This window comes from Pelodiscus sinensis, chromosome 1 (genome assembly GCF_049634645.1).
Source record: "Pelodiscus sinensis isolate JC-2024 chromosome 1, ASM4963464v1, whole genome shotgun sequence".
In the NCBI taxonomy this organism is placed as follows: Eukaryota; Metazoa; Chordata; order Testudines; family Trionychidae; genus Pelodiscus; species Pelodiscus sinensis.
In genome coordinates, this window is record NC_134711.1 from 27,160,281 (window position 1) to 27,187,041 (window position 26,761).

The window sequence follows — 26,761 nt, forward strand, 5'->3', positions numbered from 1 at the left end:
ATTTTCTTCCACAATTTGATCTGAGGAAGTGGGTCTGGCCCCCCGCAAGCTCATCACCTAATAAACCATCTTGTTAGTCTTTAAAGTGCTACATTGTCCTGTTTTTTGTTTCAGCTAGACTAGACTAACAGGGCTACATCTCTATTACTCTTGTACAGCCTGCTGCATGGAAGGAGACACTCAGCTGAGCTGCAGCAGCCCCCTCCAGGCAGGGCCTATTGCTAGGCCTCGGAGCGTTCAGACATATCTGCATAGCCACGCCCACTATGGCTAGCCCTGCCAACCCGCTGCGCCTGCAGACCTCCTCTGCCAGGGGGCAGTGTTGTGCCCTTGCGCGGGGCTCAGGCGACGCCGCTCGGTGACAGCGTCGTTGTCCGCTCGCGGGCCTAGTGCGCCTGCGCGAGTCCGCGGAGACCTTGGAGGCGCGGCTGCCAGGCCTGAGGCGCTCGGACGGGGGTTAAACCTGAGGCGGCCGGAAAATGCAGAGCTGGAGCCGGGTCTGCTGCGCGCTCGCCCAGGTAGCCGCGCGGGCGGGGAGCGGCGCTGGGACACGGCCACGGCCGGGGGGCCGCTCTGGGGCTTGGGCCGGGCCAGCGGGCACCGACCGTCCCCGCCTTGGGCGGGGCGCGCAGACTGACCCCTCCTTGGGGGGGGAGGGATGCGGCCTGGCCAGGGACCTCGGGGCTTGCGTGGTGCCCGCGTCCCCGTGAGTCCTTCCCGCCACTCCGCGCCGGGCAGCGGGGGTCTCCGTGCCTGGTCCCCTGCCCCCACGGACCCTGAGCCAGGCAGGGGGCTCTTGGTGTCTGGACCCCCTCCCCGGTCACCACGACCCTGAACCAGCGGAGGGGTCTTGGTGTGTGCCCCCCCCCCCCCGTCCCCTGTAACCAGTGTTCCCGCTAACCTTTCCCTCCCTGTGCAGAATACATTTGTTTCGTGCGCCGAGGCACGTGCAGATGTGCAGCCCTAGTACAAACACATGCGACTGGCTGTGGGGCGCTGCTAATCAGTTGGGCGGCATTTGACTTTCTCCTGGGCGGCAGCCCACGTGCACAGTTTACAGGGAGCACTGCCTGTAACTCTGATCTGGCCTGCTTGGTGCTTGTGTGTGACCCTAACAGCTCCTTGGGTGCAACTGGCAAAGGGCTCTCGGTTCTGTAATGATGATGCTTGTCCCCACTGACAGACTCATTACACCTAACATTTCACCATCACTGTATTTATCTACAAAGAATGTTGCATGAGATATTAAATCAAAGCCAGGATCATGGTGGTCCTTAATACCATTATGAATTGTATGGAATACATTTTAAAAATTGTCTGTCTACTGAAAATATATCTTATGGTTGATGTCAAGGTACAAGTCCCCAGAGGAGATGGAAAAACTGGTTTTGCCGGTCAAATTGATGTATTTGCCTTTAAGTCATACAATATATAGATTAAGCGTAGTAAAACAAACACAGTGTCAGCTACATTTTTCAAGTTAATTTGAGGATATGAAGACGAGTTGGGGCCAGCACACGGGAGAACAAATATTGGGTAGGTGACGATAGGCAATTCTGAGTTTGGAGTTGAAACAATGAGATTTGGGAGACAAAAGAGAAGCGAAGCCATTTCGGTGATTATTCACAGAGGAAACCCCTTGAGGAGGCGAATGGAGCTATTCATGAAAACTTGGATCCTGGTTTTGCCAGATAACCAGCAACTTTATCAAGGACTCAGTTCTTGGGAGCAGACCTATTTTATTAAAGAGGAAAGGATTATGTTTGATTGTTTTCACTATAAATATACTTTAGTGCTGTAATGTTATATAGTACCTTATCCTGTGTTGTACCAGTCAAGATGTGTATACACTGTCTCTTTGGGCACAGCTTAATCAGTAATAACTGAGGCCTTATCTACACTTACTGGAAGATCGGTACTGCGGTGATCGATCTCCTGGGGCTTGATTTAGTGGGTCTAGTAAACACCTACTAAATCGACTGCTGATCATGCTCCCATCAACTCGAGTGGACCAATGGGAATCAATGGGAGAGTTTCTTCCTCACCCTCTGGTGCCCCCACCCCTGCCACAATAACTTGAACTAAAGTATGTTGACTCCAGCTGTCGTTCAGGTAGCTGGCATTGCGTACCTTATTTCGACATGGTTCCCTCTTGTAGACCTTGCCTGAGTGTCCAGTGATGGGATGGATACTGCAGGGAGCACTTGGGACACAGGAGGGGGAGATGTTGGTGTGTCCCTAGCACTAGCCTTTACAGAAAGGGTGAGGTCTACGTAGCAGGTCTACGTAGACCTGGAGGCTTGTGCTTGTGGGCCCAGAGGCAGTTAGTTTCAGGAAGCTGTGTCACAGGAGCCATAGATAAGGCTGATTTACACTAAGGACAGATAGTAGTGGTGTGTTGCCTTACACAGCCTTGGGTAATCCTGAAGCATGTCACAGTGTGCTGCTTCCACTCCCAGTGCATGGAGGTGGGCAGAGGGGCTCTTGGAGCCTGTTTCTTATGCCTCACTTCCCAATGCTCTGAGTTGTGCAAGAGATTTCAGTGCCTACTGTTTGTGTTCCTTGAAGGCTCTCCTGTTCATCTGTGAGTCCATTTTTCAAGAACTCTTCCTAAATGATAAGAGCTAGGGCCACCAAATTTGGCATGCAGCTTTCTCGTATAAATTAAAGCAAGGTCAGGGTTTGGTTGTGCCAGGATAATGGGATGTGCGTGGAATACGATTGTTTTCATCATATGAAAAGGTAGAGATGTAAGAACAGAGACGGTTTTATTCACAAATAACTACAGGGGGGTAGCAAGCACCCCAGTTCTGGGGAGCTGCTGCTGGCTGGCAGCACAACCCCTGCCATTCTGGCCTGTCCCCAGGAGTAGCTGCTGGCCATGGTGCAGCCTTCCTTCCCCCGGTCCCCTGGGCCAGCCCCAGGAGAAGCAGGCAGGCAGCCTGTGCCGGACTCCTCTCCCCGCTCCATTCTTAGGCAGCATGATCCAGACAATGCGGGGTAAGTATTCTAGTGTGTTTATATAGGTTTTGTTTTATAGCAATTACAATATCGGTTGCCTATCTAGTCTGAACATCTTCTCCAACAGCCATTAGTACCTGATGCTCAGAGAATGTTACAAGATAACATACAGTTAACAGATGATGATAAGGGGTTTTCTTAATCCTTGCAATTCGTGGCTGGTTTGATCTGCGAAGCAACTTTTGGTTCTGTTGTTTTAGATGTAATGCATGCATGTGGTAAAAACTATTGCCTGCCCTGAAGATCTTACAATCTAAGTGGACAAAATAAAGATTGGAATAGAAACAGAGATACACAAGATGAAAGCACAACAGGAAGCACAACAGATTAGTGGCAGAGCTAAGTTTTCTGTATACCACAGCAGTGCGTTATCCACGGAGTTCACAACTGCTACCTATTTTTAATCTTTGTAATGTATTGGGTTTTCTAATTAAACAGATTATGAGAACTTGCTAATTCTTATACAGTTATTTTGTTTATAGAGAAACTTTAACTTTTTGTTCTTTCCCTCTCCAGAGAAGCCATTTTAGTCGAATCCATCATGGCCTACAGGGCATTTCTGCAGTTTCGTGGAGGAACTATGCTGATATAGGTAAATTGATTACTGCAAAATAGCTTTCAGGAGACAAAGTTGTATTTCAAATTAAGCCTTCAACCTTACAAATGATTCTGCAGCCATAGGAGCCCATCTACATTGAGACAATTGTAGTATCAGGGTTGATGATATGAAGTAACGTTTACCATGTAGGTATCAAATTATGGTGAGCAGTGCATTGGATTAACTGTACTAATCATTTGTACTACATTATTGTTAGAGGTTAAAATAATAAAGTATGCCATTTTTCTTGTATTGCACGAATAACGTGGAGTGGATTGCTTTTGTGCTTTTTCTTTGGTTCAGAGCTAAATATGTAGACTCTGATTTTAATCCCCATTTCTCCTGATTGTTGAGCATGAGATGTATAAACTAACCATCACACAGATCATTAATGAGGTAGTTAAACAAAACCATCACCAGTCCCAACCTCTGGGGTTCCCTGCTTGATACCAGCTGCCAACTAGACATTGAGCCATTGATCACTAATAGTTAACCCTGATGATCCAGTCATCTTTCTGTCCACCTAAAAGTGCATTCATCCAGGCCATACTTCTTTAACTTGCCAGCAAGAATACTATGAGAGATTGTATCAGAAGTTTTGCGAAAGTCAAGGTACATCACATCCACCACTTTCCTCATATCCACAGAGCTAGTTGTCTCATCCTAGAAGGCAATCAGGTTGGTCAGGCCTGACTTGTCCTTGGAGAATCTATGTTGACTGTTCCTGATCACCTTTCCTCTGAGTGTGTCAAATGGATTCCTTGGGGGGCCTGCTTCATGATTTTTCTGGGGACTGAGGTGAGGCTGATCAGTCTGTAGTTCCCTGGATCTTCCTCCTTAGCCTTCTTATTTTTTAAATATCTGTAATAATGCCATATGACACATTCAAGATCTTTTTTGTAACCATTTTTTCAAAGTCAGTTAAACATAACTACATATACATAACAAAGATAACTTCAGATAACTTTTGCCAAATTCTGCAAAGATTTATAGCATGTGCAATTCCAGAGGCGAACCGAGGAGTACTGGTCAGACCAAAATTCATCCCTTTACTTCAGTTTATAGTACTTTTGCTCTCAAATCTGAAACAGCCATTTTTTTTATTTACAGAACAAATAATGCTCAGGAACCATTCCATTTTTTTTTCATTCAGGAAGTTCCTTTCAATAGTTAATATTTATGTTTCTAAGTTCACTGAACAGCACCATCATTTTTAAAAACTAGCTATATAGTCTCTTTCAGTCTGTTAGCTAGTGTGTGGAAATATCCCAGAATGTTGCAGGTTTGGTACTCCTAGGTTATGTCTACACTGCAGGCTTTTTGCACAAGAACAGCCGTTATAGCGCAAAAACTTGCAGAGTGTCTACACTGCACGCGCATTTTTGCGCAAGTATAGTAATTCCTCGTTTAACACTATAGATATGTTTCAGAAAATGATCGTGATAAGTGAAAACATGTTATGCAGGGTCAATTTTCCCATTGAAAATAATGGAAAAGGTGGGGGTTGTATTTCATGCGGTGGTGTCTGTTGGGACCGGGACATAAGGTTGAGGGAGAAAGGGGACTGGGTTACAGCAGGGAGGGGAGGTGTTTGGTTTTGGGTAAGGCAAGAGGAGGAGAAGGGGGGGGATTGGGTTGGGAGTATGCCCCTGTAATGGGTCTGCTGGGACCCTCACTGCGTCCGGTGAGCGGGGTTTGGCGGGGAACAGCGCAGTGAGCGGTGAACCCTCTGCCACTTTGCAGGTAGGCGGGGGAAGCCCTGCACAGCCGCCAGCAACGAGCCGGTTGGGGAAACCCAGCCGCCGGCCTGCAAGTGGGGGTAGAGGAGAGGGGGCAAGGCGTCTGGTGAGGGGGAGTCAGCAGGGAACGGCGCAGAGAGTGGCGAACCCTCCACCGTTTTGGAGGGAGGCGGGGGAAGCCCCGTGCAGCCGCCACCGATGGGCTGGCTGGGGAAATCGTGTTATTCCAGGGATGGTCGTGTAATTAAAAAAAAGTTCCCTAAAAAAAAAATCGTGCTATCATGAAAACATGTTAAGTGGGCACGTGTTAAATGAGGAATTACTGTAAATTTACAGTACAGCGTTGGAAAACAGGGCTTCTTCCGGAAGAGTTATTCCTCTCTCCACGAGGAATAAGCCCTCTTGTGCAAGAGCTCATCCACAAGAAGGCAGTGTAGACAGACAACATGAATTTCTTGAGCAAGAAATCCCAATGTCTAAAATGGCCATCAGAGCTTTCTTGCACAAGAGAGTGTCCACACTGCCATGGACGCTCTTGCACAAAAGCACATGGCAGTGTGGACGTGCTCTTGTGGAAGATCTTTTGCACAAGAACTCTTGCGCAAAACATTTCTTGCGCAAGAAGCCTACAGTGTAGATGTAGCCCTATAGTAAAACTAATATAAAGCTAAATTACAGCATGACAAGTAAATTGAAAACATTTTAATGTTTCGTATTGTTTTTCTTAGCTGATGCTGACGTCGCAGTTATTGGTTCTGGGCCTGGAGGATATGTTGCTGCTATTAAAGCCGCTCAACTTGGCTTTAAGGTAAGAAGGAACTTGTGCTGGATAAAGCACTAATCCAGATAAACTCAGTAGGGATTCTTGCAACACTGGAAAACTGAGGTTCTTTATCACTGGGCAGCCCCAACTGACAGCACTCTCCCAGTCTTTCCAAATATAAATATAACTCCTCTCCCCGTTTTTTAACAAAAAGTCCCATGCACATAAATCATTAACAAAACAAGCCCCAACACAATCATCCAGATGTCATCAGTGTAGTCCAGTGAGTACATGCAATCTTGGCAGTCCCCATCATACCCCAACTCTCCAGAGCAGTCCAGGCTCAGCCATTCCAACTGGATTGCAGTCCCAGTCTTCCCAACAGAAACACTGCAGCCTCCTTCCTGAGAGCATCCTTTCTAGGGGAATGTCCCTCATTCTTCCTGGCCCTCTTGTGGCTCATGTGAGGCTGCTCTCTAATCCTGAAGTTGTCAGTAAGCCAGCCCCACTGCTGCTCACATGCTGGCAGCTAGTGGCTGCAAGCAGGCAGCTCCCTATGCTGCTTCTGCTGCCTTGAGACCTCTCCAGCCCTCCTGATGCTGTCTTGGCAATGCCAGCCAACATAACCCTATTGCCATTATCTGCCTTAATCCTTCCCCTAGCTCCCAAACATAGTGTCCTAGCCAATTCCTCCCTCCTCTCAACGAGTGGCTGCAGAGCTTTCCTCTTCCTTCCAGGCTTCTGTCACCAGCTTTACCAGATAGAACCAGTCTGCTCAGACTCACAGTGACTTCCTCTCTCTGTCTCTTCCTGATCTTATTTAGTCCACACATGCTTACTTGTCCTTTTAATTGGTCAGATGTGAGAATCTGCTCTGGCATAGGAGTGCTGGACCTACTTCATTTCCAGGGGCTATTTGTAGCTTTTGACACCACATTGTGAGGACTTGATTTCATTTCAAAATTAATAATAACTAGTTCTTGTATAGTGTCTTTCCATCATTAGAACTCAGTGTTTTATAGGAGTCAGTATCATTTTATCCATTTTATAGAGGAGAAAGGTGAGGCACAGATAGAGGGAATGACTTATCCAAGATGACCCGATAGGCCAATAGCAAAAAGTGTGAATAGAACCCATATTTCCCATGTCCAATCCAGTGCATATCCACTAGACGAGAGGTTTCCAACCCTTTTTATATCATAGACCAGCAAACCCATTCACAAACTGTTGGTGGACCAGTAACATTTTATTTGCATATTTACATATTCATTATGCAAATAATAAATATACAGATATGGGAATAAAATATTACTGGTCTGCCAAGAGCTGCCATGAACAGCCAGCTTCAGATCCCATAGTTGCCATGTGGCTGACAGCTACTGCAGCTGAAGCCAGCTGTTTGTGGCTGAGGTTGGGGTACACCTTGTCCCAGATCCCCCCCCAGTGCCAACCCTAACCCCGAGAGCCCCCCACCCTTCCACTATCCCCCAGAGTCCCCTGACTGAGCCTCTTGCCCTCTAAGCCTCCCAGTGCCAGTTGCCAACCCAAATGCCTCCCTGCCAGCCCCCCACCTTTATAGCTCCCGACCAGACCCCCTAGTGCCAGCTTCCTGTTTCCAGAGATCCATTGCACCCAACCCCACCCTGAACCCCTCCAGTGCCAGCCCCTAGTCCCCAATATTAGCCCCATCCCCAGTGCCAGCCTCACATCCCCAGAACCCTCAAGCACTATGTCTGCCCCTGGAGCTCCCCAGTGCCTAACCCTCCCCCTTCATCTAGCCCTGTGATGTCTCCCAGCTGCTAACTGAGCACTGCTACCCAGGTCGTGGCTGCTCTAAGGCTGCCATGCTGGGCTCCACGTGGCCCTCCCGTTGTGCAGCGAATTACTCTTCCACATCTGGAAGGAAACCCCACTTGTCACTGGTTGGCTGAGAGGTGGGGCAGGACACAACTCTCCCAACAGCTCATCAGGAGGGGTGGTGCTGGGTGGTGTATCCTAGCCCTGGGCCACAGAGACGCTGCAGCCCGGCACCGGTCTGGACCAGTGGGTGGGATCCACTGCACTAGACCACGTTGTAGATTAACTTTGTCTTAAGCCAGGGGTGGGCAAAGGGCCTCTGCGGGCAAGCTTCAGTCTGCCAAGCTGGTGGATCTGGCCCGCGGAGGCCCTTCTGCTCCCCTGCCCTCAAGCCAATTAGGGTCTGGGGGGCGGGGAACCCCCAAAGCCTTCTCCGCTCTGCCCCCACCCTGCTCACAGCACGCGGTGCTTCCAAGCGCCGCACGCTGCTCGCAGGGCGGGGACAAAGTGGAGAAAGCTTTATGTGCTTCCCCACCCCCAGGCCTTAATTGGCCTGGGGGCAGGGGAGCATGCGAAGGCTCCTCCCACCCAGCCAGGAGCACACAGGGTGGGGGAAGAGAGCGGAGGAGGCTTCGCATGCTCTCCCACCCCCAGGACAATCAGGTCCTGAGGGTGGGGGAGCTGTGTGAAGCTTTCTTCGCCCTGCCTCGGCCCTGCGAGTAGCCTGCAGCACTTCAAAGTGCAACATGCTCCTCGCCAGTTAGGAGGAGGCTTCCTATGCTCCCTTGCCTGGTCCCTGATTGGCCTGGGGGTGAGGGAGTGTGCCAAGCCTCTTCCAGGGCATGGGTGTCTAGTGGGAAGAGGGGACAAAGGAGCTCCCTCATCCCTAGACCATCTAGGGTGGCCCGGGGCTTCTTCAAAAAAATTTGAAGTGGCCCCCAGGCAAAAATTTTTGCCCACCCCTGTCTTAAGCAGATACTTAAGACTGTAGATGTACCATTTTTCATGTTGGTTAATATCTTTTGAACTGTGATTATTAAAATGTCTTTTTTTTTGTTACTGGATATTAAGGCCATCAGATTAGCTTAATTTTTATAGGTTAGACTGAAACCAATGTAAACAATAGTTGCTGAGAGGTGCCCCAGCTATATTTTAAATAAAATGAATTGGATTAGAAAGGGAAGCATATTTATATACGAGAATGTCAAGAGGAAAAATAATTTTCTCCGCAAAACAGTTTGGGTTCTAATCAAAAGCTATCAGCAATTTTTAGGTATCTGCCAAAAAGGACTGGAACGAATAACAAATTTAGTGCCTAACTGCCATTAGATTCTGTGAAACTGGCTGAGATACCTCCAATAAAAATAATACCCAGATCTTGCATAGTGCTCTTCAGATGTAAATGCAGGATTTCCTGGAACTCATCACCACATTTGTTTATTTCGGAAAAAAAAAAAATTGGCAGAGAGAATCATTAATGTGTTTAAGGGCAGTGGAAATGTGCCCCTGCAATGAAGCTGAAGTTGCTTAATGCCAGAGTAAGTGGTTAAACACTATTTGTCATGAATAAAGATGACTTATTAAATACATGGACTAAATGTTGGAGATGAGACTATAAATATAGATTATCTTATGCATAATTTATAGGAGCTTGTTCTTTTGGCTGTTCCCGCTGCCTCCTTTGAATGGCTTTTATGAACAAAGCACCTTTCATGAGGGGTTCAAGTGACCTGTTTCATGCTGAATAATGGGGAGGAAATGAGTTTTCTAGAGTAATTTGTGAAAATAGATGAAAATGTATTTTCCTAAAGATGTAGTTGTCATAGTTTAGAACAACTCTCCTGCATTTCCCCTCAGTTGTCCATCAAGGACGCTCTCAAGTTTTCAGCTTCCCAGCTGTTGTTGCCTCTGGTTGGAGATCTGGATCTCACTCCCTTATGACCAGGATATGACCAGGTAGAATAATTGCTGTAGGTAGATGTTCCCACAAAGCTCTTTTTAAGCAAACCTAGGTAAGGTACAAAGCATTACAAAAAAAACATTAAGACAATAAAATCTACACACCCACTCGAAAGCTTGCTATTTACTTTAACAGTAAGGTTTAACTTAATTCACTGAGGTTGTTGTCAGTGTATCACGACTATTTCTGCATGATTCTCATTCATGAACATAATTTAATACAAGATTGGTAGAACTCACTTAGTTCATAAGCACTTTTGTTTTTCTTAACTCTTGGAGGGCATTAGCAGTGGAGTGTTATTTTTCAGGCTTCTACTAGCTGTCCTGTCCCATCCCACCCAAATATAAATGCTGCCCTCTGAATGTTCTTACAGGTTCCTTTTGTGACCACAGTCCTTACAGCACAGTATGCGTCATTGGCTATTGCACTAGCTTTTTTGAATCTCAGTGCTTTGGTGGGTATCCTTTAATAGCCTTTTGCTTTCTAGGCAGGTCTGGTATAATTGTGCTAAATGAAATTATCCACGAAAGCTTATGCTCCTACACTTCAGTTAGTCTATAAGGTACCACAGGACTCCTCGTCGCTTGTGCTACATGAGAATCCCTGTCCTTTAGCACTTTGGCATTGTCTCTGCTTCAGTGTAAATAATTCTGTTGCCTTGTTCTTTCTTTTGTGTGTTGTTGGCCAATATCCCGGTATAACTGAGGTGATTTGTTTATTGATGTTTCCTAGCACTTTAACCCATAAATACCTGAATTAAAGTGCTTAGTGCTACATCTTTTATTAAATGCCTTAAGGCTTACTTGGCTTACCTAGTTCTTGTTCCATTCTTTTAATAGTAAATTTCTTTTTCTGGCTCTCTGCCTACTTCTCTTTTGGTCCAGTGTTTCCTTTGAGACATTGAAACATGATATATCGTGTCATAGGTGTGACATCTAAAGAGGGAGGCTTCAAACCTGATTAGTCTGCATTGTCTGCCTCAGACTCCTCTCTGGTGTGCAGGGATACTCAATATGTATGGATATGTCATGCTATGTATTGAAGAAACATGCAGAGTGCCTTCAAGCCTTCCTTGAGGTCATCCAATGGAAGACTTCTCTACATGTGGCATAAGGAGGAACAGAGTCCTTTGAAGTTAAACCCTTCAAACAAAAACCTGATTCAGCCCAATCATTGCACCCCAAAATGCAGGGCTAGTGCTACCTACATTGGCATAGACCCTGATCCCCATTAAGGCCACTGTGGTGGCTTTAGCACTGAAGCAGCATGTGCTGTAGTTGAAGCAGAGGGTTCCGAGAAGCATGGTGAGGCCTTCTCACTGCAGCAGGTGAGGCCTTGGCACTTACAGTTGATAGTCCTGAGAATATGGCTCATTGGATGAGAGTCTCCACATGGGATAAAGCCAAGAGGTGCCAATAGCTCCGTAAGGCAGTAGTCAAAACCCTTGGATTGGCCCTCCTGCATTCATGTAATTGAAGGGGAAGGGAAGGAAACAATGGCTTTGGTAATCCATGTATGTTCTGTGATCTGGTCTGATCATTCTTGATCCCTCAGTGCTGCCTTTGCCCCTGTGGTAAGCAAGGGTAAGAATTCTTGGTGTATTTTGAGTATTTTTGTGCAGAGGTTGATGTTTAAAGGCTGATGTTTTGCTCAGTGTATGCATTCTGACCTTGACACTGGCCATAGCCATGACTAGTTCTTATCAAAATATTTAGGTAGGACACAGTCTTACCATTGTCTTGTAAATTCCTTCCACTTGCCTAAAGGCTCTGTTGGGATGATGACAGCTGCAGTTTGGATTCAGATGAGCCAAAGAATTCATCTGATACCAAATACAGGCAGTCCCCGGGTTACATGGATCCGACTTACATTGGATCCCTACTTACAAACGAGGTGAGGCAACCCCGCACTAGCTGCTTCCCCCCAGCAGACTAGGGAGATGCGAAGCTAGTGCCCTCCTCCCCAGCAGATGAGGGAGACACAGAGCGGCTTTTCTCAGCAGACACCTCAGCTTGAGAATAAAGGACTGAGGGAAGTGAGGTGTGGGAGAATAAAACTGAGCTCTGGAGAAATGTTTGGCTAGAGTTTCCCCTACAATATGTACCAGTTCCGACTTACATACAAATTCAACTTAAGAACAAACCTACAGTCCCTATCTTGTACGTAACCTGGGGACTGCCTGTACATCAGTGTGGAGAAGATTTTGGATAAGATTCTGTATAAGATAATCCTGTCTTTCTCCAGTCCTTGCAGAAACTTCAAAACAGCTACTTCTAATTGAAGTTGATCAAGGAATCTACAAGGACTATAGCTTAGAACAGGGGGTCGGCAACCTTTCCAAAGTGGCGTGCCAAGATTTAACCGTCCTGCTCTGGGCTGTGCCACTCTCCTGGGAGTTGGGGAAGGGGCTCTCTCCACCGTGCACACAGTGGACCACCTGACTCAATGCAGACTTTTCCGTGGACCACCAATTGCTAATAGAAACTCACTGTTAATTACAAAATTATGCCTGAGCCGTTTTGGTAGTACTGCAGCTAGGGAGAATGGTTTAATTTAAATTGTTAAACAGACTAAGCATTTTAACTTTTTCATGTTAATTTATCAAACAATTTAAAATAAAATAAAATTTAATTTGTCTAATACAAAAGGTTTCAGTGTTTTCTTTCTTTATGGCAGGGGTGGGGAATGTGTTTTGGGTTGGGGGCCACTGACCAATGTTCCTTCTAAGTTTTTCCATCTATGTGCAGAATAAATTTTATTATGTGCACCAAGGCACGGGCAGATTTGTACCACCAATAGTAACACATGCTGCTGCCTGTGATCATCTGTGGGCTCTCTACTAATCAGCTGGGCAGCACCTGAATCTCTCCTGGGAGGCCACACAAGTGCCCAGCTTACAGGGAACACTGCCACTGACCCACAGAAAAATCAGTTGGGGACCAAACAAGTGAGAAGCAAAAAAAACCCAACACAATCTCTTCCAAACCCCTCAGCCCGTCTTGATGTGGTCCCCAATTGAGACACCTCACTCCTCTGGTGTTCCAACCCTACAGGGTGAGGGGAAGGGACAAGGGGGACTGAGGTTCAGAGCTTCCTATAGGCCAGATTTACTTTTCTGGGATTCCTGAGTTAGTGGTTTTTATGGACCATCTTAAGCTTTAGGGTGGGGACAAAAATGAGGGGTTCAGTGTGTGGGACAGGGATGGGGGTGCAGGAGAGGGTGAGGAGGGCAGGATCTGGAAGGGAGTTTTGTGGCAGCGGAGAGTGTGGGGTACAAGAGGAAGTTTGGGGGAGTAACGCAGAAAAGGTCAGACGGTGAGATTGCAGCTACATAGCGGCACATCAAAACCCTTGTGTGCACATCAAACCCTCCTGCTCCAGCCTCGCTCCCATCAGCCCTATGGTTCCCCCAGCCTCGCTCCCATCAGCCCTATGGTTCCCCCAGCCTCACTCCCATAAGCCCTATGATCTCCCAGCCTCATTCCTCTGCATCTCCGCAGTGCAACCCATGCCCCCTCCGATCCTTTCCCTGCATCCTTCTCCCCCCTCCTTCCTGCCTCCACATCCTTGTGCTCCCAGCACACTCACTGGCAAGGCAGCAGCGCTGGGGCTCGCCCCTCATCTGCAGGCTATGGCTCTAGGGCTGGGGCAGGCAGAGCCTGGGGCTGGTTCCAGCGAGGTATTGGGGAAGGGGACCCACATGTGACCAGCCGCCCAGCACTGATCTGCTGAGCAGCCCCAGCCCTGTCCCCTCCTGGAGCAGGAGGCAGAGCCTGTAGCGCAGTGGGGAGGGTGTTAACCCCTTAGCTCCGGGGACCCCAAGGATGTGGAGCCCAGCTCAGGGTCTTGCTGGGTCACCCCAGGCCCTACATCAGGCCACACGTGCATCTCTCCTGCCTTCCCACTCCCCCCAGCAGGAAGCTGGAGCTGGTGCTCCAGCCTGTAGCTGCACAGCAATCTTGAGGTTCGCGGGGCTGAGCTCCCATCGCGCATACACCAGAAAATCTGCTTGCATGCCACTGATAGCTGGCTTAGAAGTATCTTGGTCTGGAAGCTCCATTAAAAAGGGTTATCATTAGGGATGTTTAAAACCAGGTAATCGTGTAACTGCTGAAAAATCTCAGGTTAAATGGTTACATGTACCCATAGCGTGGGGTTGCAGCTGGCTCTTGGAGCACATCTGCTCCCACCTGCAGCTCCGTGATCAGGGAGCTGGCTGCTTCCTCTGCTCTGCTGCTTCTGATATAGACCAGCAGTTACCATACATGCCTTCACATCCTGTTTGGGATTAGCCCATGAATAAATTCACTTCTGAGTACAGCTGCTATAGTCTTGAAGGTATCTGAATAAAAGTTTAGCTTCAGTAAATCCCTGTTCTAGGCCTTCCAGTAGCTCTTCAACATCAGCTTGGTTTAGAAGCAGTTTTGATCTTCACACTCAAAACAGAAAAGACCAATGAGTGGTTATGCTATTATATAAGCTTAAACTTCAAATTTTAGTTTTTATGCTAACTATCTCATTTGCTTTGGCACAAAATGAGCTATTTAAGGAAATGGTTGAAGCACTTCACCCAAATATTCTCCTGTAGACTGATTTAAACTTACAGTTCTGAAAATTAGGGACTCCCTTGTTGAATTCTATGCACTCCACAACTTCTGTTTACAATGGAGGAGGGGCCAATCTTGTTTTCAAGAAAAGTTTTGTTTTCTTTCCAGATATCCCTTTTTTGTTAGCCAGTTTTGCACAGGATGTTGTCCTTGACAGATGTCTTTCTGGAGACTTGTATGTTGTCTAATGTGGGATTTTAAAGAGAGATCTCTTCTATCCATCCTTCTTTCCTCCCTGTTTAAACAGTTGAAGATGGCCTTGTTGTTGATGTTCAGACCAGCTTTATTTTCATTTCTTTTGGGATAGCCCTAGAATGCCTTACTCTTGAAGTGAGAATCCCACAGGGTGTTTGTATTTTTATAGAAGAAAACACTGACAAGATTCATTTACCAATCTATTCCAATCACTGTTTGAGATTCTCTTTTTACTTGTCCTTGCTTAATTCCCTTTGGTTTTCTTTATTCTGAGGCATTTTTGATCCTATGTCAATCTAATTCAAGGCAGTCATCTTTCAGAGAACTACAGCTCCTGATCAGTTGAAAGAACTTACTGAAAGGTGCAGGGCGATGTTTGTACTTCTTTATACATATAAATGCTGACATTGCGTTATCCTACTGCTCAAATTATTTGTTTAAAAAGAGTGAGTAAAGAGCTAGGGGAGAACAAATCAGTCTCCAGCTAAACCTACAAACAAGAATGCTGCACAGTAACCTTTAAGGAGTAGAATTATAAAATGAGTCATTTTCCTGTGTCATTGGTGTTCACTGAGATTTTCAAATCTGCTTTTAGGAAATAAGAATGCAGTTTAGCTATAATAGTTTTTTTTCCCCTTCTATTGCAGACTGTTTGTGTGGAGAAAAATGAAACATTGGGTGGAACCTGTTTGAATGTTGGCTGTATTCCTTCCAAGGCAAGTGTGTGTTTCCCTAGTTTGTATAATGTTTTCACTTTGGATTTGAATACAGTGATACAGTGTAAAAAGACCTTGGATAGATTCTCAGATGGTATAAATTGTCATAGTTCCATTGACTAGAATGGAAAAGGAGAAAGAAAACACAAGGCTAAAGAAACGGATTTATTTTACAGTACTAATGAGCTAACAGGATGATGGCATTAACCAGTTAAACCAAATTAAGTCTCTTACACTAGAAACACTAAGATGAACCCACATGATCTATTCTTTAAACCAGTAGCAACTTCGGAAAGGCTTGCAGCATTAAGTTAAAGACAGTAATAATGCAGCTCTTGCATTAGTAAATGGCTGAGCCAATCCTATATCAGATGATCTACTACTGAAATGCTGCAGTTGATGGTGCCCCATGTCTGTTGTAATGCATTTGCAAATATTTTATATAGATTTACATCAAAGTAGCTAGTCTTTTTCCTTCTCTGTTGTAAAAAAAAATATTTTGTGAAGCTATTTCCTGTCATCTGGTAACATACTTTTTCACATTGGTAACTATTTGTTCTCTCATTCTGACTTTTGTCTGCTCAGAAAAGGAAAAAAACAGGCCTCAGCCATCTGAATCATTCTTTCAAAGCCTGCTTGGTTAGAAGGAATGCCTCTGGGGTTTGTTTTATTTTGTTGTTTTGATTAAATTTAAACCCACAGTCCTTAGCACATGGAGTCATTAAATATCCCCTCTTCATTCCTGGTATCAGCTGTGGTGTTTTTTCCCCAAATTTCCAATCAGGGTAATTGTATTTTGCATACTTAAATTACCCTTAAAGTTTCACCTGAACACACTAATCCTGATTTAAGCTATGGTACAGAAATGTTGCTCTGTTCTGTTGAAAGAGCTGTTGTTTCAATGGTGAATGAAGTAATCCCTCTATAGAATTTGACTTCAAATTTGTAAAGCACTTGAGAATCCTTCAGGATGAGAGCAAAACACAATGTAAGATATATTTTATCTATCACAGTGTTTCTCAAACTGTGCTCTGCGGAGCCCCATGGCTCCTCGAGACATCTCCAGGGGCTCTGTGAGGTTGACAAACTGGAAATATCGATAGGTACAACACATACAGTCAGTGGACCGCTGGGGCTCCACATAAGTACAACACATACCATCAGTGGACTGATAAATTTTTATGCATGTAATGTGCTCTGAAGCCCAAAAAGTTTGAGACCAACCGATCTATCACATAGTTATCTCTGTGGTTGCCACCTTGCTTGTCCTCTTTACAGAAGTAGGGTACGATTGTGAAGTGGGATTTAGACCCAGCTTCTAGACCTTCTCCTGAGGCCATTTGTTACTTCCGTGTGTAAAAGGGAGTGCTGGATAGGAAATAGTTCTGAACCCATGCTGTTAGACTGACAGCAACACATAGAACATGTGCAGTATTTTTCATTACAAACTATGCTCACAGCATACAAGTGGATAACATAACAGACATCCTAATAAACTGTTTCAGGTACTAGCTTTTACTAAATCTCTATGGTAACTCATTCACAGAGATCCATTAATATCTAAACAAAAATTTGCACTGCTTTGTGATACTCTGCTTCTGAGCAAGCAGGTACATTAAAATGCCCTTTGAGCCTTTCAAAGTTCAGTAGAAAAAGAATTCTAATAAATATTGGTGCATCTGGTTTTTTTAAAATTTTGTAAGTCATCTGAGCATTCATAATAACAAAAGCTAATAAAGGTAATAGCTTAATTTATAAATGTTCAGGTTGAACCTCTCTAATCCAGTATCCTCGGGACCTGACTGGTGCGGAACCAGAAAATTTGCTGAACCATGGGAGATCAATATTGTCTTGTAGCATTACCAACACTTCCACTGCTTACTGGACTCTTAGAATACATTTAGAGATAAATTGGAGTTAATTAGCAGCACAGAACACTGAGAGTCAGGACTGGTGGCTGTAAACAAACTTTATGGGACCATGGGAAACTTGGCCATACCCATGATAAGTGGACATCCAGCTAACTAAAATCATGCTGGACCATGGATGTTGGCGGACTAGAGAGATTCAACCTGTATTGAAAAAGTTTCCAGGCATCTATTGTAAATCAGGTTTAGCAGTGAATAGTATTGGGAAATGAACTTTAGGATCTTATTAGGAAGCTTTCACTCCTTTGTGTCTTGAATTTATCTTCATAGAAGATTTTTGGGTACATGCCATTAGCATTAAGGTGTAATAGTAAGTTATTAAATCCTCTCCCAAAATCCAATAATAGAAAGTGTTTGTTTTTGTTTATGACATATCTAACAGAATTTTTTCCTTTCTAATTTTGACAATTTACGCAGTGATGATGCAGCTGAGTGTACGTTCTAAGTAGTCATACATTTATTTAAAAAAACAAGTTTTGCACATAGATGCTCCTGGTTTACAAAAACAAACCTGATTATCTCAGCCTGACAAACTATACTTTTACTCAGACTATAATACACTATATTATGATCACAAATATAAATTATGTATTTTTTAGGTTCATTTGCAGCCTCTTCTAGCCCCAGTTTTTTAGACTTTGGCATTCTTCACAATTTTGCTCCTCTGCCCTGTTTCAGGTACACTGAAGTACAGACACATCATCCTCATGCATCTTCTCTGGCTCTCCACTTCTGAGTACAGTTCAGAATTATCCTTGTAACAGTAGAACTTCAGAGTTATGAACTGACCAAGTTAAGTGCACACCTCTTTTGGAACCAGAATATGCCGTCAGGCAGCAGCAGAGACAAAAAAGCAAATATAGTACAGGACCGTGTTTAAATGTAAACTACCAAAAAACACACATTTTTCTCCTGAATATTAAAGTTTCAAAGCTTTCAAAGTTTTCAGAGTCAATGTACAGTTGTAAACTTTTGAAAGAACAACCTAATGTTTTGCTCAGAGATATGAACATTTCAGAGTTATGAACAACCTCCATTCTCTAGTTGTTTAACTCTGAGGTTCTACTGAATCAGAAGGACTGTAAGTTAGTTTCTGAACTAGATCTGTTTCCTCCTCCACCTTCTCCAAGTTTTTATACATTCTCATGTTCCCTCAGATGTGAGATTATGTACTAGGGCAGAGAACAAGACAGTTTTCCTCTGCAGCTCTTTGTCTCTGGGACATCCAAATTGTGTCTGTCTCAAAGCTCTGTATCATTATAATTTTCAAATGAAAATTTACTAGGCCAAATTAATGCCTGGTTTGATTGTTAAAGTCAGCAGAATTAAATCAGGCTTGAATTTGGCTTTTCTTACTCATGTAATTATGTCTGAAACAGCAAGCAGAGGGTGAGCAAAATTAACTTTGTAACTCTGTTTAATGCCAAAGAATTTTGGGAAATGTCTTGTATAAAATGTCCTACATAAAATGAAATTGTGGCCTCGTATATATTTTAAATTTTGAATAAAACTTTTCTTGGTGATAATGGTGAAAGTGTTTATTGAAAACTAACGTTAAAATATTTTTTTGCTGATGTTGGGAACGAATAGTGATCTCAACAGTTTGATTGTTTTTAATATGTTATGGTCTGACTCCATATTAAATTATGTTTTTCTATGTGGTAGGCTTTGCTGAACAACTCACATCTGTATCATTTGGCCCATGGAAAGGATTTTGCTAGTAGAGGAATTGAAAGTGAGTATGAAGTACACGTTAGCATTGTAAACATATTAGGGATGTAATCGACTAGTTGACTATCCGATAAGCAAAAGCTTATCGGATAGTCAACACACTAGTCGCTTCCCTTCCCCACGTTTGCTGTCTCTTATCAGAAAGAAGTAGCCCGGGTGTGGAGGGGAGCTGGCTTAAAAGCCCCCCCCCCCCCGCTCCAGCTCCATGGGAGGAGGCAGAGGCGCAAGGCGATGCTCCACCTTTGAAATGTACAAGAGTACCCGCTGGGGCTCTTGTACATTTCAAAGATTGAAACACTGCATGGAGTGGCACATGGAGCCCGGAGTCAAAGGGGAACTCCCTGCTGGCCCCAGACTCCATGTGGCATTTCAATCTTTGTACGCCGCACGGTCCTTCTGCCTTTCTGGACGGTCTCTTGCTACATTTTAAAGCGGAAGTGCCCTTATTGACTAATTGTATAGTCGATGGAAATTCCAGCTCCTATTCGATTAGTTGATTAATTTTAGCATCCGTAAAACGTGTGGTTTTGCACAGTGCCTTTTAAATGTGCAAATCTTTGACCACTTCACCTGATTGAATAGATAGTAGGAAAGCCTACCAGGCTTACAAAATCAACTGGAATGTTAGAAATTTGTTTCTATTCCTTGAAATCAACTTCTTGGAAAGTTGCAAATTAAAATGATTCATTTTCTACTGCAACAAAATGGAATTGGTCTCCATCTATATTTGAAAAATATGAAGTTAATGTTTCTACTCTGATAGCTGAATGCTCTTTTTAACCCATTAATGAGGTCATTCAGCGCCTCTTACTGTGGCACAGAACTTTTTTTTTTTTTTTCAGATAACCTTTAAGTTGAGATATATATAAAGATACTGAAATACAAGGGAAAAATAAAGATGTATAAAACATTATAGTTACAGGTCTCCAGCTGAATTTAGAGAAGATGATGGAACAGAAAAGTGGTGCAGTAAAGTCTTTAACGAGTGGAATTGCCCATTTGTTTAAACAGAACAAGGTTAGTTTGGGCTGTGTGTCTCATACTGTTTTTCTGCATATGTTTTTTTCCTTTTCTAATGAATCTACTTTTTACCTCTGAGATTAATTAAAATGGTTAATAAATGATCAGCAATGATAGAATTTGACCACTTCACTTTTAGGAAGACTTGCTTATCTGCAATTCAGTATTTTTATATTTAGAACTGTTTTTTTCCTTTTCTTAAAAGGGTGTCACATTATTGTTCAGTTTGCAATCATAGAAGACTAGGGTTGGAAGAGACCTCAGGAGGTCATCCCGTCCAAACTGTTGCTCAAAGCAGGACCAACCCCAACTAAATGATTCTAGCCAGGGCTTTGTTAAGCCTGGCCTTAAAAACCTCTAAGGATGAGATGCTGCCATCTCACTAGGCAACCTATTCCAGGCTTCACCACCCTCCTAGTGAAATAGTTTTTCCTAATATCCAACCTAGATCTCCCATGCTGCAAATTGAGACCATTGCTTCCTGTTTTGTCATCTGCCACCACTGAGAATATCTTGGCTCTATTCTCTTTGAGAAATCCCCCTCCCCCTTTCAGGAAGTTTAAATGCTGCTGTCAAATCCCCACTTATTCTTTTCTTCTGCTTACAAAATAAGAACAGTTTCCTCAACCTGTCTTCAAAGTCATGTATCCCTGCTCCCTAATCATTTTCCGAGCCTTCTGCTGGATGTCTCCAATTTGTCTTTTCTGTAGTTGGGAGCCCAAACTGTATGCAATGCTCCAGATGTGGTCTCATCTGCAGTAATTCCCAGGTCCTTTTCTGCAGAACTGGGAACCAACTGGCTAAACAGCAGCCTATAGTAGTGCATGGGATTCTTGCATCCTAAGTGTAGGACTCTGCACTTGTTCTTGTTGAAGCTTTTCATATTTCTCTTGGCCCAGTCCTCCAATTTGTTTAGGCCTCTCTGGACCCTATCCCTACCCTCCAGCATATCTACCTTTCCCCCAGTTTAGTGTCATCAGTAATGAAGTGATAGATCAGTAGAGAATCCATTTGTCACTACAGATCTATTGAGATTAAAGTTATTTTGGTTGTAAAATATGTATGCAATCATTTAAATGGTGAAACTTTGTATTTATTCTATTCTCATTTGTAAAGGTCACACATGTGCCTGGGTTTGGAAAAATAACTGGGAAAAACCAAGTCACAGCAACCAAAGAGGATGGCAGCACTCAGGTTATCAATACAAAGAATATCCTCATAGCCACAGGTTCAGAAGTTGCTCCCTTCCCTGGAATTATGGTATGATTTTAATTAGTAACTTTAATGGTATTGTTTTTCATTATTGTGGTGTTACTGATTGTCATTTATTGAGTAACAGTTTTCTGCAACTTATTAGTTATTGCTGTGCGATATTTTTCCTCTCTAAGAAGGAAGCTTACACTAGTGTTCAGTATACTACATAATTTCAAACTGTCTAAAATAGCTTTTTCCTTTGTTAATTATTAGATTGATGAAGACACAATTGTATCATCAACTGGTGCATTATCCCTGAAACAAGTCCCTGAAAAGATGGTTGTCATTGGTGCAGGAGTCATTGGTGTGGAATTGGTAAGAGGCTTATTTATACAACTTATGCTTTCAGTAGATAAAGAAACAGGATATAACTATTTGTCACTGGATCTGGAGCTACGAATTTAAATCTGTATATTGTGTTAGTATTAGGACATAATATGGCTGGGGGGATTTTTAATGAGAGAGAGCACCAAGTCACTAGTTAGATCACCTTTCATTGGCAGTGAGAGAGACTACCAATCAGTTATTAATTCTGTCTAAAAAGCTGGATTGTAGTTGAGTTCTCAGTGGACGAGAGTCCATGTTTTTAAAACTACTGAGACTGGTTGGAAGTCTCAGCAGAGAGTTGAGGAACTGAATGAGTATAAAGGGTGAAATATATTCTTGCCTCTCAAGCTCTCCCAGTTCAGTGCTCTGAGGTAGTTTGCACTACAGTTTCTCCTTCTGAATCTGCTCTCTACAGTGAGAGAACTTCATGCTAAAGAGCTGTCAATTAAGCACACTTGCCACATTTAACATCAGGAAATCTTGTTGATAGGATGTTATGTTTATTGTAGCTAATAATCAATGGAGTAACATTTTGGGACTGAAAGAGGCTAATCAGCACTTTTAGGTCTGTCTCCTTCTCTTTTCTCACCCTGTATCCTGCCCATTCCTATATAGATCTAATATTTAAAAAATATATTGATCTTACAAAATTTATTGAAAATTTGGTCAGAGCATACCCACTAAAGCCCAGCACTAAATGTACTCATCAGCCCTGTATCTTGATTTTAATGGGGGAAAAACTTCAATATTTTACTTTATCCGTGAAGTGCATGTGCTTGAGGGAAAGACTTGCATAAGAGATGTAGTATTTTCACAGAGGGGTGATAATGTTTATCTGCTTTTTAGGGCAGTGCTTTTGACAGCGAGTGCTTTAGTTTCACTTAAGCAGAATCTGACATTGTTTTGACTTTGCTCCAGTGGTACTGGAACACTATAGATTTTGTTGCATTTAGGTTTTTTGGTTACATTCTGATTTCTGGATTCTGAACGTTTTTATACCCAAGATCTAATTATTTTAATAGGTATCTACTTACAGCATTTAGTTCTATTGCCAAGGCAACTAGTAAGCTAAGTAGTGTACTCAGCTAATCTACATGGAAGCCAGCTTATATTATTGTGTATCTTCCCTTCACTGTTCCTGTGCCTCGACATTTGCCTTTTTGTTTCATTAGCTGTTTGCATTGTATTGATGTGGACAGATCTCTGGGATAAGGCCTGACTTTTTAATTCTAAATTTGTACACCTAGCACAACAAGCTCACAGGCCCTAGTACAAATAAACAATCTAATACAGGGGTGGCTAACCCATTCTGGGCAAAGAGCCAAGATAGCAGTGGATCCAGCGCCAAAGAGCCAGGGCAAAGTTGTCGAGCAAAAAAAAACAAACACTCTGCCCCTTTAAGAGATCACATTTAAACGCATTTAGAAGCTTTTTGGCCCCATTAGGCTCCCACCAGCCAACACCATCTTTAATTCTACATCTTTCATGGCCGCGCCGGATGGCTCTCCTGCACAGGGAGCCAGGAGGAGAGGGCCATTTTTGGGGGTGCATGGGTGGCTTCCAAGCCACGGGGGGGGGGGGGGGGGGGGAGGGAGACTTTGCAAGCTGCACACTTGGGGGGGGGGAGAGCCGCATACAGCTCATGAGCCTCAGGTTGGCCACGGCTGATCTAATAACTCTAGGAATACGTATATACGTGTGCACATATGTTTATCACCATTGTAGTGGCCTGATGAGGGCCCTGTTACAGTATGCATTGCCCCTATTATGAAGATTCTAAACAGTAATTATTCAAATATGGAGGACTGCAGTTTCTTTTTCAAAGTTTTGTTTTTTGTAACAAAATAATGATTTATTGTATTGACTGCAGGGTTCAGTTTGGCAGCGTCTTGGTGCAGATGTAACAGCTGTTGAATTCTTAAGCCATGTTGGTGGAATGGGTATTGATATGGAGATCTCCAAAAACTTTCAGCGCATCCTTCAGAAACAAGGACTCAAATTTAAATTAAATACCAAGGTTACTGGTGCCACCAAGAGGCCAGATGGAAAAATTGATGTTTCGTAAGTGCTTAACACATGATATATGGGAATCATAGATATATACTTCCCTACCAGAAATCGAACTAAAAATACAGCTTTAGATTTATCATAGAATCATAGGACTGGAAGGGACCTCGAGAGGTCATCGAGTACAGCCCCCCGCCCTCAAGGCAGGACCAAGCTCTGTCTACACCATCCCTGACAGATATCTATCTAACCTGTTCTTAAATATCTCCAGAGAGGGAGATTCCACCACCTCCCTTGGCAATTTATTCCAATATTTGACCACCCTGACAGTTAGGAATTTTTTCCTAATGTCCAATCTAAACCTCCCTTGCTGCACTTCAAGCCCATTACTCCTTGTCCTGTCCTCAGAAAGCGAGGAACAAATTTTCTCCTTCCTCCTTGTGACACCCTTTTAGATATTTGAAAACCGCTATCATGTCCCCCCCTTAATCTTCCTTTTTCCAAACTAAACAAGCCCAGTTCATGAAGCCTGGCTTCATAGGTCATGTTCTCTAGACCTTTAATCATTCTTGTCGCTCTTCTCTGTACCCTTTCCAATTTCTCCACATCTTTCTTGAAATGTGGCGCCCAGAACTGGACACAGTACTCCAGCTGAGGCCTAACTAGTGCAGAGTAGAGCGGCAGAATGACTTCACGAGTTTTGCTTACAACACACCTGTTGATACAACCTAGAATCATATTTGCTTTTTTTGCAGCAGCATCACACTGTTGACTCATATTCAACTTGTGGTCCACTATGACCCCTAGATCCCTTTCCGCCATGCTCCTTCCTAGACAGTCGCTTCCCATCTTGTATGTATGGAACTGATTGTTCCTTCCTAAGTGGAGCACTTTGCATTTCTCTTTATTAAACTTCATCCTGTTTACCTCTGACCATTTCTCTAACTCGCTAAGGTCATTTTGAATTATGTCCCTATCCTTCAAAGAAGTTGCAACCCCACCCAGTTTGCAAACTTAATAAGCGTACTGTCTATCCGAATATCTACATCATTGATGAAGATATTGAACAGTACGGGTCCCAAAACAGACGCTTGCGGAACCTCCACTTGTTATCCCTTTCCAGCAGGATTTAGCACCATTAACAACAATTCTCTGACTACGGTTATCCAGCCAATTATGCACCCACCTTATCGTGGCCTTATCTAAGTTATATTTGCCTAGTTTATCAATAAGAATAAGAATTTGGGGTATAATTTACTGTATAAATAAAACTATAAACAATGACAATGTGATTTGAGTACAAACATGAACTAAATTAAAAGCTAAGGTTAAACTATACTCAATCTTACTCAGTTGTTGCAGTTCCGTACATAGGGATAAAACTTGCATAGCTTTTTTTCAAACTCCCAATATCTTACGTAATGCCAAGAGGAGTGAATGACGGATGCCATTTCAGTTCCAACTTTAATACCTTACAGTTTTGAAATTTAAATTTAAGGATGTAAAATTTCAATTCTTTGGCTAATTGAATAGTCGATGCAGTTTGTATTGATTATTCGATTAGTCAATAAGGGTGCTTTTTTTGGATGGGGAACCTATACAGGAAGGATGGGTTCCCTGCCATCTGCAACCCTGGGCTATCTACACAGAATCATCTTGCAATAGAATGATTTCAAGCATTTCCACAATGCTGTTTAACTTTAGAGGTACAGGTCAAACCTCTAAAATCCAGGACTCTCTGGTCTGTGCCAGACCATGGATATTACTGGACCAGGGAGCCCCGGCTGGCCAGGTTCAGAAATGCAGCCTTGGCTGGGCTGGCGGTGGGGAACACAGCCCCAGTGGGGCAGCATGGTGGGAAGCACAGCCCTGGCCAGGGCTGATGGCTAGGAGTGCAGCCCCAACTAGGGCTGGAGGCAACGGGGTCAGCAGCCAGGAGCGCAGTCCTGGCAAGGGCTGGCAAGGTGGGGAGCACAGGCCTGGTTGGGGGTGATGCTGTGCACCCCTGATTAGGGCTGGCGGCGGCAGGACTGGCAGCCAGGAGCGTAATCCTGGCCAGGGCTGGAGTCAACGGGTTCAGCACCTGGGTGCACAGCCCGGGTTAGCACTGTGGGAGGCATAGCCAAGGTTGGAGGCAGCAGGGCACCCCTGTCTGGAGCTGGTGTAGTGATCGGGGAGGGCTAGATGCAGCATGGCAGGCAGTCCGGAGTGCAGTCCCAGCCGGGAGCAGAACCCTATACCCAGGTAGGGAGCCTTGACCTCCCCTTGACCAGCAAATTCTGTGGTTTGGGATCACTCAGGTCTCGGGTTCTGGACAAAGGATCTGTACAAATGCTGTGGCTACTGTTTTAGTATTTGTAATATAAAACCAGAGGATGCAAGATAAAATATTGAGTAATTGGGGATACATTTTATGAATCTTATAATTTTGCTTTATAGTAGGAACTGAACTTCAACTGCTAGTACTGTTTTTATATTCTTAAGCATACTATAGCTTGAAATAGTTTCTTACATTTTAATGAGACCTTTCAGTGCCTATTCCTCTTAATGACAATCTCTTTAACAAGGTTGAAGGGAGGAATAGCTCAGTGATTTGAGCATTGGTCTGCTAAACCCAGGGTTGTGAGTTCAATCCTTGCGGAGGCCATTTAGGGATTGGGGCAAAAATTCATCAGGGATGGTACTTGGTCCTGCTGAGAAGGCAGGGGACTGGACTCGATGACCTTTCAAGGTCCCTTCCAGTTCTAGGAGATAGTCAATCTCCATTATTTAATTAAATTATTTAGATTTATTAGTCAAAGAAGTTGCCAGGTCTCAATTATATTTAACATCTTCATATTTTTATTGTACGTAGCATCTCTTCACAGCTACTTTTTTTTCTGTCCTTTCTTCAGTATTGAAGCAGCTGCTGGTGGGAAGTCAGAAGTGATCACCTGTGATGTGTTACTTGTTTGCATTGGTCGACGTCCTTTTACTCAGAACCTTGGTTTGGAAGATGTTGGAATTGAGCTTGATAACAAGGGTAGAATACCAATCAACACCAGATTCCAAACCAAAATTCCAAAGTAAGCAAGATGTTTAAAACAGTTTTTAGTAGC

General features: G+C 43.8%; 1 protein-coding gene across 3 annotated transcripts in view; it reads left to right on the forward strand.

Annotated features, from left to right (window-relative positions):
• The first annotated feature begins 359 nt into the window (after positions 1-359).
• The window catches only part of DLD (dihydrolipoamide dehydrogenase), a 37,528-nt gene continuing 11,126 nt past the window's right edge, over positions 360-26,761 (forward strand). For all 3 annotated transcript variants that reach the window (XR_012903470.1, XM_075927283.1, XM_075927294.1), the window contains exons 1-10: positions 360-518; positions 3,538-3,613; positions 6,087-6,166; positions 15,328-15,396; positions 18,990-19,059; positions 19,972-20,072; positions 21,192-21,335; positions 21,543-21,644; positions 23,527-23,717; positions 26,558-26,728. Coding sequence is in view for 2 of the 3 variants with exons in the window: in XM_075927283.1 (XP_075783398.1) it covers positions 480-518; positions 3,538-3,613; positions 6,087-6,166; positions 15,328-15,396; positions 18,990-19,059; positions 19,972-20,072; positions 21,192-21,335; positions 21,543-21,644; positions 23,527-23,717; positions 26,558-26,728 (1,043 nt within the window). In the remaining variant the exon portion in view is untranslated. The remainder of the gene's footprint in view (positions 519-3,537; positions 3,614-6,086; positions 6,167-15,327; positions 15,397-18,989; positions 19,060-19,971; positions 20,073-21,191; positions 21,336-21,542; positions 21,645-23,526; positions 23,718-26,557; positions 26,729-26,761) is intronic.